General features: G+C 40.8%; 1 protein-coding gene across 2 annotated transcripts in view; it reads left to right on the top strand.

Moving 5' to 3' along the window:
• The first annotated feature begins 9,349 nt into the window (after positions 1–9,349).
• Positions 9,350–12,464, top strand: part of LOC116702881 (protein Tob1) — a 3,929-nt gene continuing 814 nt past the window's right edge. Inside the window, exons 1-2 of one of the 2 annotated variants that reach the window (XM_032537400.1) lie at positions 9,350–9,615; positions 11,112–12,464. The exon at positions 11,112–12,464 is cut by the window's right edge and continues 814 nt beyond it. In XM_032537400.1, coding sequence (XP_032393291.1) covers positions 11,314–12,360 — 1,047 coding nt within the window. In that variant the 5' untranslated portion in view covers positions 9,350–9,615; positions 11,112–11,313 and the 3' untranslated portion in view covers positions 12,361–12,464. Of the gene's footprint in view, positions 9,620–11,111 lie in introns of both variants that reach the window. The other variant, XM_032537401.1, reaches the window with a different exon arrangement.

Genomic DNA, 12,464 nt, shown 5'->3' with positions numbered 1-12,464 from the left:
AGTGGCAGAAACAGTTGTGTAACCAACAAAAAGAAGAGAAAAAAGAGGCCCTTCTTCCTTCTCCACAGCAGTTGCCAGTTGTCCAAAGATATCATCTCTGGTACCATTATGTAAAAATAAGTATGATAGGGCAAAGGTCAGGACAAGAGACACAGCGCGGTTGTCCCTCTGACATAGTTGACACACAGGGAGGTGGATGTGACACCATATGTGTTTCACTGTCAAAGGACATTTGTAACTGATTCAGTGAGTCATGAGCCACCTCCCGTGAATTTCAGATGACAGAAACATTTAGGTGTGAAGCGCAGTGGCTGGCTGCTACCTTTAAGTAGAAGATTAAGGAGGGGCAGAGTGTTGTGGAAGGGTGTTGCTTGGTTTGAGCTCTTTGTTTTGGGGGCAACAGTGAAAGACTACACCAAAGTATACAAAGAGTATGACTGATGAAGGTATTTTGCAAGGTGAGCGTGAGGAGTTTAAAAGGTGAAGGGGATTGGGTTCATCTTGTTTTCTCTTGGTTTGTCATTGTTGGCCATTCAAAATCTGAATTAGCAACAATATGAGAAAGTATGTGTACAGTATATGCACATATGCATGTTTCATTTTTTAAAATTAGAATACATAAGTAAGAGAAAGGTAAAATGCTCAAAAATGAAACTCCACTGATTTTATATAACAAAGTTGGGGAATAATTAAGTATAAATGAATTATATATATATATATATATATATATATATATATATATATGTATATAAACTGTGTGCAAAGTCTGATAAATTGCCTCAAGTGATGTCACATGAGTCAGCATTGGTTGGGGCTGAAGACTATAAGTTTAGAAATAAAATATCCCGCTCCTCATCGCTGCTTAAGGCTGGCGACCCAAGGCTACATTAGCCATTGATAGCATAGCGTTCATGATGTGACAGCTGAAATCCCTGCATTTTTTTTAGTGACTGCATCTCTCTTATAGGATATTCAAACATCCACTCACACACTTCCACGGTATGATTAATCCAAGCTGTCTATTGCAACATAGTTCTATCTGCCTGCATCCTGATTCTCATTGATTTCCAGTCAGTTTGCCATCTGATATTGGTTCACCTCGTTGACTCCATAGGACAGAAGCTAAATAAGAAAGGTTAATGTGCTGTAGTCATTTTAAATTGCATCCGTCACTCCGTGATACCATATCTGTTCCCAAAACAGGTACAACCATTAGCTGTTGTAAGTCACGCGCTGTGCTAGTGTGTGCAATGCAAGCATGCACTGGTGTGTACATGTATCCATGTTGTGTGACTACTGATAAGCAGCAGGAATCTAACATAGACCTTTCGCCTCACACACACACACACACCCACACACACCCACACACACACACCACACACACACACACACACACAACACACCAACACATATGTATACATATATGTGTGTGTGGTGGATATGTATACATATTATGTACACATATATGTACATATATATATATATATATATTAATATATAGATATAATACATACCATATATCTATATATATAATATATAATTATATATATATCTAATATATATATATATATATATATATATATATATAGATATATGTGTGTGTGTGTATATATATATACATACCCATTGTGCTGAGGCAAGAGAAGAGGACACTGGAAACACTGCAGCAGACCAGTAGACCTTGTGGACTGTGAATGTGGTACATTGTGTCTGCTCCAACCAGATGCACTACAGGGCAAAGTATGTGTAAGTCCCCGGTCTGAGATAAAGAGTGACATACCCAGAACTACGTTTCAACATTACAAATCTCTTTTTAGCGCTCTGAATCGCAGTGAGATTTCTTTTCTTTTTTTAAATAAGGAGATACATCTTGGCTTGTCGTGTCTCAGGTCAATATGTCATCTCATATTTTGGGAGAGAGCTGTTTCAGAAGACATTAGGGTTAAGAAAAGGCAGACTGTTCTCATTCTTATCTCTGTATGGCTGCTTAATGCTGGTTAAGGCCTAGAGCCAAAAGAGTAATCGTGTGTTGGCCGTCAGTCAAGGTGTTGATGATGTGGATGTAGAGGTGGAATATGAACTGAAAGAACAATTCTTATCTTTATGGATACAGGTGCAAAATCGTACTTTAGATTTGATGCAAGTTAATTGGATTTATAAAATACTACACCTTAAAATTAGAATATGAAAATAAGACGCCTTGTATTATTGGCCCCTCCTATATGTACACTTCTATTTATTGCACGCTGTTCTTGGTCTCCAAAAGCCAGGTTAATGGGCAATCCTTTCTCATGAGTAGTGGTAATAATAACGTCTCTGCAGCCTGTTTTGGCCACACACAATACAATAGAGCCATATTAAAATGCAATCTGTTTACACTGGAGAGTGCTGTTATTTTTGGATCAGCACTTTATTAAGCCGGTATATAATTCAGTATTGTGCATCATCAAATTACATATGGAAAAACAAAAAAGTAAGTGCAGTATTCACACAAGCATACATTAATTTGCTGGTTAGCCATACCACATGTTCCTCTGAGGTGGCATAAACAGACTTGCAGTGGAGGATCACAAAGACGTGTGAGCTCACAGACTACGGAAGGCCACTTTAACCTTACCATACATCTTTTTACTAATGGATTCATAGGTATTTACTTCTGATTGTAATACACTATCTATTTTCTGCTTGTGATGTATGATACAAGTCATAAATCTTGTTTAGGTAGTTAGTTAGGAGGTTTACAAAGCTATTTAAATAAGCGGAATCTCATTTAAAGGTAGATGAGATTCCCGCTGGTGCGTGACCGCTTTATCTCCATTGATTACCAAATGCACGTGCACGCACGTGTCGGAAATTGACGTACTCACATATGGTTAGTACAGATGGCTGTGATCCCATATTTCGAGAGAATGTGAGGCCTGAACAGTTGAACACACAGACTCTAACCCAACTCAATACCTATTCAACAAAGTATTTTTCCACAGCCATGATTACAGAGTACTCTCGCTTCTTCTATTCAACCCAACAGCAGGATTACCCCCCCATTTCTTTCATCCTCATACCCCCTCTCCTCTGTTGTCTTGCGTTATCTCTCCTCTTATATATCAGGCCTACTTTTCAGCAGACAGACCCTGCTGTTTACTTTTAATTTCTCTCTGTGAATCGTAATTGCACACTGTGTCTTTCCAGGGTCAGTTCTAATCAGAATTATGCATCAGACTCTGCAGCTACCGCCTCCAAGCCACCTGAAGTGTTTTTGTTATGGGCTCTATTGTTGTCAGAAGGGGGGCTCCATTTAGCTGAAAATGCTTTTTGAAATTGAATAGATTTTGATTGCCAGCATTGAACGGAATTAGTGTGAATTTATTTCGCACAGTGTTTTTTTGCTTGGAGTATCTTCTGTCCTATAGTCACTGTTCCTTTTTCCACCACATATTTACATTTCTATACCAGCTCTGTCTTCATTTCTTTTTCCCTCTCATCTCTCTTTGAGTTCACACCTGTCCTCAGGGCACAACTGTCCTCTCTCGCTTCGTTCTTCTTTCATATCCTCCCAGCTGTTCTTTATACCTTTGCATCACCCCTCTTTTCCACACTCTTTCCATTCTTGCACCTCTACTCTCTTTCAACCTGATGACTTTTGCTTCCCCAACACCTCAGAGAGTCACACTAAGCACTGAAATGTGACTGATCCAATCAAAAGCTCCATACACAGGTGTGAATGAGTGAATTCTTCAAGCCACATTTGGAGGTGAACAAGGACACATGTGGCCCCAAATGTAGTGTAATGTGGATGTGACTGACTAGTGCATGCTGAGCATGAAATCCAATCAGATGGACACTCAAAAGCCATTAGAGACACTCTGATGCCAGGTGTGACGGACTGCAATCTGTTTTAACCGAGTCCGAAAATAATCTGGATTTATTTCAATGGAATAAAAAATATTACAGGCAAAGAAAATAAAGAAACTAAGCTGAAGAAAAGATTTTGCCATGGCCTCTCGCATGGCTTCTGAAAGGGAACTGCAATGACAATGGAAGATAATCTCTAATTTGTTTAGTTCAGTTCAGACTGTTATTGTCCCTCGAGGGGAAATTTGATTTGCAGTGGAGGGTAAAACCACAAACACAACACACAAGAGGAAATAGGAAATGAATTAAAGCCCCCATTTGGACGGGCACAAACGGAGACCTTTGGAAATGACAACACGGGTCATTCAGTCTTATTGGTTAGGCAGGCTTACTCATACCTTAACAGTTCCTTGTTGTCGGTCAAAGCAAATAAATCCCTGGACTTATTTTTTTTTTGCCATTGTTTTTCTTTTTCAAAGTATGATCACCATTTTCAATTCACACATCCATGAATTTCAACGGCAGAGTACATTCAGACAATGTTCTTCCTGTTTACACTGGTACACGCATTCCCAGTGTATACGAATGGTCACGTGATATGCATTGTCAGACGTGTTAACATGGAAGAAGATTTGTTCTGCTACTTGAGCTAAAACTTTTCTCTGAAAGGATATCGATTTTGTCTTGAAGTACAGCTCCAAATGAAAACGTAGTTGTTGATGTGGCCTGTTAAATGAGACAATTCTACTTTCGTGCTGGAGATAAAAATGACTCATTTCCCCTTTGTTCAGATATCATTGTATCTGAAATGTACAATACATTGAAACAAAGCAGAAAACAACTGAAAAAAAACCCCACTTGAAACGATTTCACTTAACTCTTAAACACATAAAAACGTGTGAAGGATGTTGAATTTATTTTTAGTATTTATTAATTTGTTTAAAATAAAGTCAAAATGTACAGTCTTGAGTTGTGCATGCTATAACTGTGGCAAGTCAATAATTCATTTCACAATGTGCTCTTTCACACTACCATGCTGCAAAAAGTCTACTGGGCTCTCTTTGTTTACTATTTTTATTGCGAACTCAGAGCACAAGCACTCCGGCTGTTTAAAACTCATCCAGAGGATGTGAAACATGTACAAGACCACGCGGGGGACCTTCCACTCCTGCAGCCAGATCATATGCACACTGCGAGCTACTGTTTTGTCATATTAATGGACCAGCTGCTTTAAAAACTCATGAAGGATTGGAGAGAGAGAAGAGTGCAGACTGAAAAAATGTAAGGTAATCAACATAATGTCAGGCACCAAACCCTTCAAAGTGATGTGCCTTGTCTCTGCCACAGATGAATCAAAACTACCTCAGCACCTTTCTCTTATCTGTCCATCAACTATCCACGTCTCATTACCAAATTGATTCTCCATGTCCTTGAGGCACAGGAGGTGTCGCTCTATCATCTCAGACGGTTTATGTGCAAAAAGACCTACGAGGGTGGGAAGGTGTGTGTGTGTATGTGCATGCGTGTGCGCGCTTGCACTCAGTGCATACTGACAATTTACGGAGCTATTCTGTTGACTATCTCTATCCTTTTTTGTGCCTTTTAAAGCCAAGAGTCACAGCGTCGTGGATAGGATGAGGAGTAATTGGGGAGAAATGTAGGATGAAGAGAATTAGCTTTGAAAGGAACTCATGTGACAACTCATCCATGAGACCAAACAGTACTAAGGGATGTGAAGCACTCAGTTGTGTTTTCTGCCTGGAGGTGAAAGCTGCAGCATACTGCCGTTGCTTTTGGTAAGCGGGGCTGCAAGATAAAAGTGAGAGAAAAGAGGAGAAAGACGTGGAAGAATGTACAGAATCAGTTGAACACATCATACAGCAGATAACTGGTAATTAAAACAAGGCCTACATTCAGTTCACAAGGTTTTCCTTTACAGAGACAGCATCACTCATTTGCATGTCTTATCGCGTAATTAGGAGAAACATTCATTTCATTTATTAAGTTACTGTTTCTCTCTGTAGATGGGGAATTGATCTATAGATGTTGCCTCAGTGGGCTGCCACAAGATGAATTATGTAACAGCCTCAGTGGGTTATGAAGGCGAGTGTGCAGGAGAAAAAGTACTTATGCTGCTGTCGTGACAACCGATAACATAACCTCTGTATTTAGAAATCCTCTGTGCAGGCATGCTGTGTGACTCGCTGCAGGTCACTGATGCAAAATGGACAGCCACAGCTGACAGAAGATTCCAGAACAAAGAAAAAAATACTCATAAAATGTTTGTGTAAAAATCCAGACACTCATGAAATACAGCCAAGGTTTCATACCAGGGTTGTCATGTCATGCATCAGTAATAACGGAGGCACTGTCTCATTAGAAAGTTACAGAAAATATGAGCTGTTTTTTACATTCAATATTCAAACTACAGGACACAGAGACACACCGTCTTCTGCTGTTCAAGCTTCATTGCTGTTTTAACTGCTAATGCTGAGTAATGCTGATGTATTCTATGTAATGTGTTGTGTTGTCATGCAACCATTATCAAGACAGATAGAGAGATAACTAACTGCAGTCTCCCCATTCGATTAGTTTGATTCAATTTGTTTTTTACACCTAACTGATATGTATGTCCCTAATATCAACAAAGAGAAGGCTGTTAAGGCCATCACGCCTCAACAGAAAAAAAAAAGAATGTTGTTGGTCCTGTTGTAGTAATGCAATTTCCGTTGAGGGTTTTTTATGAAAAAAATATGTACAATATTTGTCAGTGGGGACTTTGATCATTGATCAAATGATCACTTTTTTTGGCGGTACAAAGCCAAAATATCACATAGCCAGTGTTGCACCCATGGTATTCCTCTCCCTTTCTCCCTGTCTTCTTCACGGCATGTCTCACCAGCTATCTCATTTACTCTTCAAAGGGAAAGCAAAGCATCTGTCTATTACGAGGAGCCCGGGGCACTCTGCAGAGTTGTGTTAAGTAACAACAACCAGTGACGTCAAAGGCTCTCCATCTGAGCTGGAAAGAGGGAGGGGGCGAAAAAAGGGATAAAAGGAGAGGAGGCAGACATGGAAGCGGTAGTGTGTGAAAAACCTCCTCTATTTGTGAGTCAGTTGCCACTCTTTTGTTTATGTGTCACTGTTGCACAACATTGAACATCAACATGTTGCAGCAATTCATTCTGTAATCACAAGCCTTAAACACGTATGTGATTTCTGTTCATCCTCTCTTGTTATTGTTATTGCTTATTGTTAATGATGGGATAATAAATGTAAATGGTTTGGTAAATATCAAGATATCCCACATCTTCTTTTCCTCCATCTATTTTCTGTCAGAGAAAGGCTGTACGATCAATGTTGCGTTCCCTCAGTGTAGACTAAAACAGCTCAGTTTAGCCCTCATGAGTCGGACTTTCATAAAAACACTGAAAGGGAGCAACAACATTTAGTAAATTAGTCATTTTAGTTCATTTCTGCCTCTCTAACCACATTCACATTCCTGGATTCAAAGCAAAGACTCCGACTGAAGACCGATTGGGGGATTAGAGATCTTAGGGTGTTACAGTTCTTCATAAGCACAAGTGACAGAAGCGGCACTGGGTGGAGGTTACATTAGAGGATTACACCCTAAGACAATATAGCAGTCTTAACATGCCTCATTATGGCAGCTGACCTAGCTCTGTCAGGTGACAGCTGTTTGCTGCACAAACCACAAGCAAGCGCACACACACAACTTACACACTATTGAAAAAAGCACAAGAGCCATGCATGGTATGTTCACTATATCATAAAAGAAGCTACCAGACAATGTCTATACAAGAGGACATGAGACATTAGATTGCGCTGAGCTGTTTACAGTAAACGACCCAGAAGACCTTGCCACGACTGTGGAAATTCTGATGTTGTTGGCGGCCAACACACTCTCCCACCCACTTCCACTCTAAGCAAAATTGTGAATCAGAATCCACGGGGCAATGTCAAACCACGTAATCTCTCCTCTCCTCTGCTCTGCCTCTGCCTGATCCATCGTCTGTCTCATGCATTTGATCACCAGACGGCACTTTCCACGGGAGCCCTTTCGTACACATTACAGCTCACAACAAGCACATGACTCCACTTGGCAAACCTAAGTGCTTGAGGAATGTCTAAAAGTCCACTCTGTCAGTAGGCCTATATAACAGCTTTCCTTTTGTATTACAGTCTGCTGTGATGACAAAAGACTCTCATGTTACCAACAGATATGAATAGAAAAGAACACAAAAGGTTTAAAGACAACAAGTTATGATGAAATGATTTCAGCCTTAGAAAGCCTTTGTTAACCAATATTGTAATTAGGAGAGTTCTCGCTTTTATCCTCCGTGGGATTTGTGTTACAATTACAACAATTACACAAATGTCACAGAAGAACATGTGTTGTTGTATTATTAAACATTTAGTTCAGTATTGTAGATTTATTCAAATAATACATATATATATATATATATATATATATATATATATATATATATATATATATATATTATTTAATATATTATAACCTTTTCCCTTTTTTCAATACGTACAGTAACGTTACACTGACATTGTAGAGCAGTGACTGCATGTCCTGAACATACAACTATGTGTGTTGCTGCACTTTAAATTTGGCAACAACGTGCGTTCAGTCGAGCGATGACGTGCGCAGCCTGCATCAGCACCTTAGATACGAGCACACCATTCACCATAGAGCTCCTGCCCCGTTTTAGACCAATCAGCGCATGTGTTTTCTAGATAGCATTCAGCACCACCCACACTGCTGCCAGCTGTATTGTTCCGCTATAGGGAATCTCCTCTCAAGCTACATTCATCGTAACTCTTGCAGTTTTCAGTGGCAAGTTACGAAAAATAATGTCCTATTTAAATACTCAATCACAAAAAAGGAATTTTTTGAATATGAATTAGATTATAGTCGCGTAGGTGACTCCTTAAGTGCTCTACTCTGTGGTATAAAAGCAGCGAGTGATGTGTACAGTGCTGAAATACATACATTAATAGCACAGCGTCTCTAATTTGATATGATAGAGAGGGTTAGTGCAGCTTCCTCTAAAATAGAGACCATTTAGTCTGCAAAGCATAGTACGACATTTTCACAGTGCTAAACGTACGTCTATCTGTTTCAAGTCAACTCAAAGACGGGAAGGATGTCTTTTTTATATAGTAGCGTTACTGTCTTTACAATAATTGCTTCTTCTTTTTTTTTTTTTGCTTTAGCTGTCAGCACAGCCCTAGGTTATCTCTGACGCAAGCGCTCATCACAGGCGTCTCCCCCATTTCACAGAATCATATGTCACAGATTGACGTTTCAGATAAGCCAATCAGCTCACGACTCAGGCACCACTCTGATGACGGGACTCGCACTTTGGGCCAATCGCAGCCCGTCGTATTGTTTTGACCTCTGAAACCGCATCACCGCCTACCTCGTGCCCATGGCGGAGGAAAGCTATAAATACAGGCAACGCTGTGTCAGGAGGGTGGACGAAGTAGCAAAACTCCCGGAGAGGCGGGAGCTACTCTGCAAGCCTGCTGAAAGGGGAAAAAAAATCTGAAAAACATTAAACAGAGAAACCGAAGTAAACATCAATCCTCCGAAATGTACATGTACTGGAATACTTTTTTGTAACGTTGATAATATATTCTATGTGAAGAAAGTATTTATACTTTTTTTCTATTTGCACTAACTTACGGTACTTCAGAACTACTGAGACTTTTTTTTTCTCCAAAAAAGTAAGTATTTTAAGCTGATTTCTTGCTGTTACCTGGGATGTGTGCTAGCCTTGAATGTGATATTATTGTCTTCATTTTGCTTGCTGACGTACTGTGGCAGTATCCATACATATTGAGCTGATTTGCTGCGTCAGTCCACGAAGTTAGGGAGGGGTGTGTGTGAGAGAGAAAGTGTGTGTGTGTGTGTGTGTGTGTGTGTGTTAGAGTGTGCGTGCTCGTGTCTGCAAGAGCGTGCGTGTGATAGTATGTCCTTTTTTTGTTATCTCAGGTAAAACAACTATATCCCCTCCGAGACTCGAAATGGGTCTTATGTGCTCCTGAATTTATACTAGTCTACCATATCTACTTCATCGTATCTAATCATTGCTATTATTGTCATTACAGGCTGTAATGGCTAACGTTATAGTGTTGCCAATTCTGTTAAATTGCAACAAAATGTCTATTAACTTAACTAAACCGATACGATGAATCAAGACCTGTAGCCATTTCGCAACAGTGAGGAATCTCCTGGTTACTGTAACTGAGGGCAGTTTTTTGAGGGAAGCTATACATGTTGCCGTTCTCCTTATGCACATTTTATTTCCTCAATGGATAAATACATTAATCAACTTTTACGTATTTAAGAGCCTCCACCCATTCTCTCTGTGTCCTTCAATTTATCTCATCTCATTTGCGAGGATTATTGCAGCACATCCTATTTGGTTTGTGACATTTGCATTGTATCCAACTTGTTACATGTTGTAACATTCAAGTAGGCTATTTCTTCTTTTCTGTGTTAAATTGCCAAACATATGGGTGTAGCCATAGTGCGTTAAGTCTTATTTCGGTATAATTTTTAATGTAGGAAGCTCTCCAACTATGCACATCAAACCAGCCCCAGTGACACAAATGTAGTCTTTGAGATCCACCTAAATCATTTCGTAACTAACTTACCCTTCAGGAGGGATTTCCTGAGTTAAGTTCACCGTTTTCTTTGATTAAATGCAACAACCCCGCATTAGTTTTCCTGTCCCTTGCTGCATGGAGGCTATCCAGTATCCTGTTATGTAACAGGATTCCCGAGAATTAGTGTGAGGTTAGTGTTCTCAATACCCATATTTTGACATTTACATAAACCCTTTGGATGCTATATAAAATACAGCTTGATCCCAGATCTGCGATCAAGGATGTTAATATTTCTGCAATAGCTGCACATTTTCTCCTATCTGAGTATTACTGTAAAATTCCGCTTTGGTTGACTGTTCAGTGACATTTGACTTGTGATATTTGAGCTCACGGCAGTCAAAACAGCAACATGCACTAGTCTAGTACTTTAGACAGACTGTCAATAATTAAAGTCTGCACTCGTGGTCTCAAGTTGCAAAAAGAGGCTGTACTGATCAGTCTTATATATATTTAACATGATGGTTTTAAAGGTATTTACTTATACATTTTTGTAAAAATATTTTGAACTGAATGATTAATTAATGTTTCTTCTTCTCTACCAATTGTTGCAGGATAAAATTATAACAGCCTGTGGAAAGACATAATTTCTACAAAACCAGCACTTTTTTTTTATCCAATTACTGATTGCTTTGGCCATCCTGCCTGGAGAGCATCTGTGTCACCAACCACGGATAAACAAAGCAGACCCAGTGGACACATTCAAGGTCAGACACACCTAATCTTCACGCACCTGGTAAACATCGGCAGTTAGCTATGCAGCTTGAAATCCAAGTAGCTCTCAACTTCATCATCTCGTACCTGTATAACAAGCTGCCAAGGCGGCGGGTTAACATTTTTGGCGAGGAGCTGGAGAGGCAGCTGAAACAGAAATATGAGGGACACTGGTACCCGGACAAGCCATACAAGGGCTCAGGATTCAGATGTATCCACGTGGGGGAGAAGGTGGACCCTGTGGTGGAGAAGGCAGCCAAAGAGAGCGGGCTGGACATTGAGGATGTCCGCAACAACCTTCCCCAGGACCTCAGCGTGTGGATTGACCCCTTTGAGGTGTCCTATCAGATTGGGGAGAAGGGCCCCGTCAAAGTATTGTATGTCGATGACAGCAATGAAAGTGGAGCTAGTAGTGGAGGGCTTGATCTGGACAAGGAGATCAAGAACAGTTTCAATCCTGATGCACAGGTCTTCATGCCCATCAACGAGCCTGTGAACGGGGCGTCTCCGGGCTCCACCTCACCCTCTCCTCCTTTCGGCCACTCGGCAGCAGTCAGCCCCACCTTTATGCCCCGCTCCACGCAGCCTTTAACCTTCACAACAGCCACCTTCGCCGCCACCAAGTTTGGCTCCACTAAAATGAAGAGCAGTGGACGCAACAACAATGGCGCAAGTACAGCTGGGAACAAAGCGGCGCGTACCTCTCCCATCAACCTGGGCCTGAATGTGAACAGTCTCCTGAAACAGAAAGCCATCTCCACCTCCATGCACTCTCTGTACGGGTTGGGGCTCGGAGTACAGCAACAGCAGCAGCAGCAGCAGCAGCAGCAGCAGCACCAGAAACCCTCAGCCCTGTCCCCCAATGCCAAGGAGTTTGTGTTCCCCAGCCTTCAGGGCCAGGGCAGCCAGAGTGCTCTCTTCCCTGGGGACAGCTCGCTCAGCCTCAGCCCGCTGCAGTACAGCAATGCCTTTGACATGTTTGCGGCCTATGGTGGCCTTAACGACAAGTCCCTTATGGATGGCTTGAATTTCAGCTTGAACAACATGCAGTATTCTAACCAGCAATTCCAGCCAGTTATGGCCAACTAGTACACATAAAGGTACTACTTAAGCTACTACTTCACGCAGAAACAACCAGAGATAATGTGATAGGCGGGAAACAAACACAAATGCACATTTTGAAAAAAAAAAAA

The sequence above is a fragment of the Etheostoma spectabile genome, chromosome 15, assembly GCF_008692095.1.
Source record: "Etheostoma spectabile isolate EspeVRDwgs_2016 chromosome 15, UIUC_Espe_1.0, whole genome shotgun sequence".
NCBI classification, from domain to species: domain Eukaryota; kingdom Metazoa; phylum Chordata; class Actinopteri; order Perciformes; family Percidae; genus Etheostoma; species Etheostoma spectabile.
The sequence above is the reverse complement of the archived record's forward strand: the minus strand, read 5'-3'. Positions and strand labels throughout refer to the sequence as shown.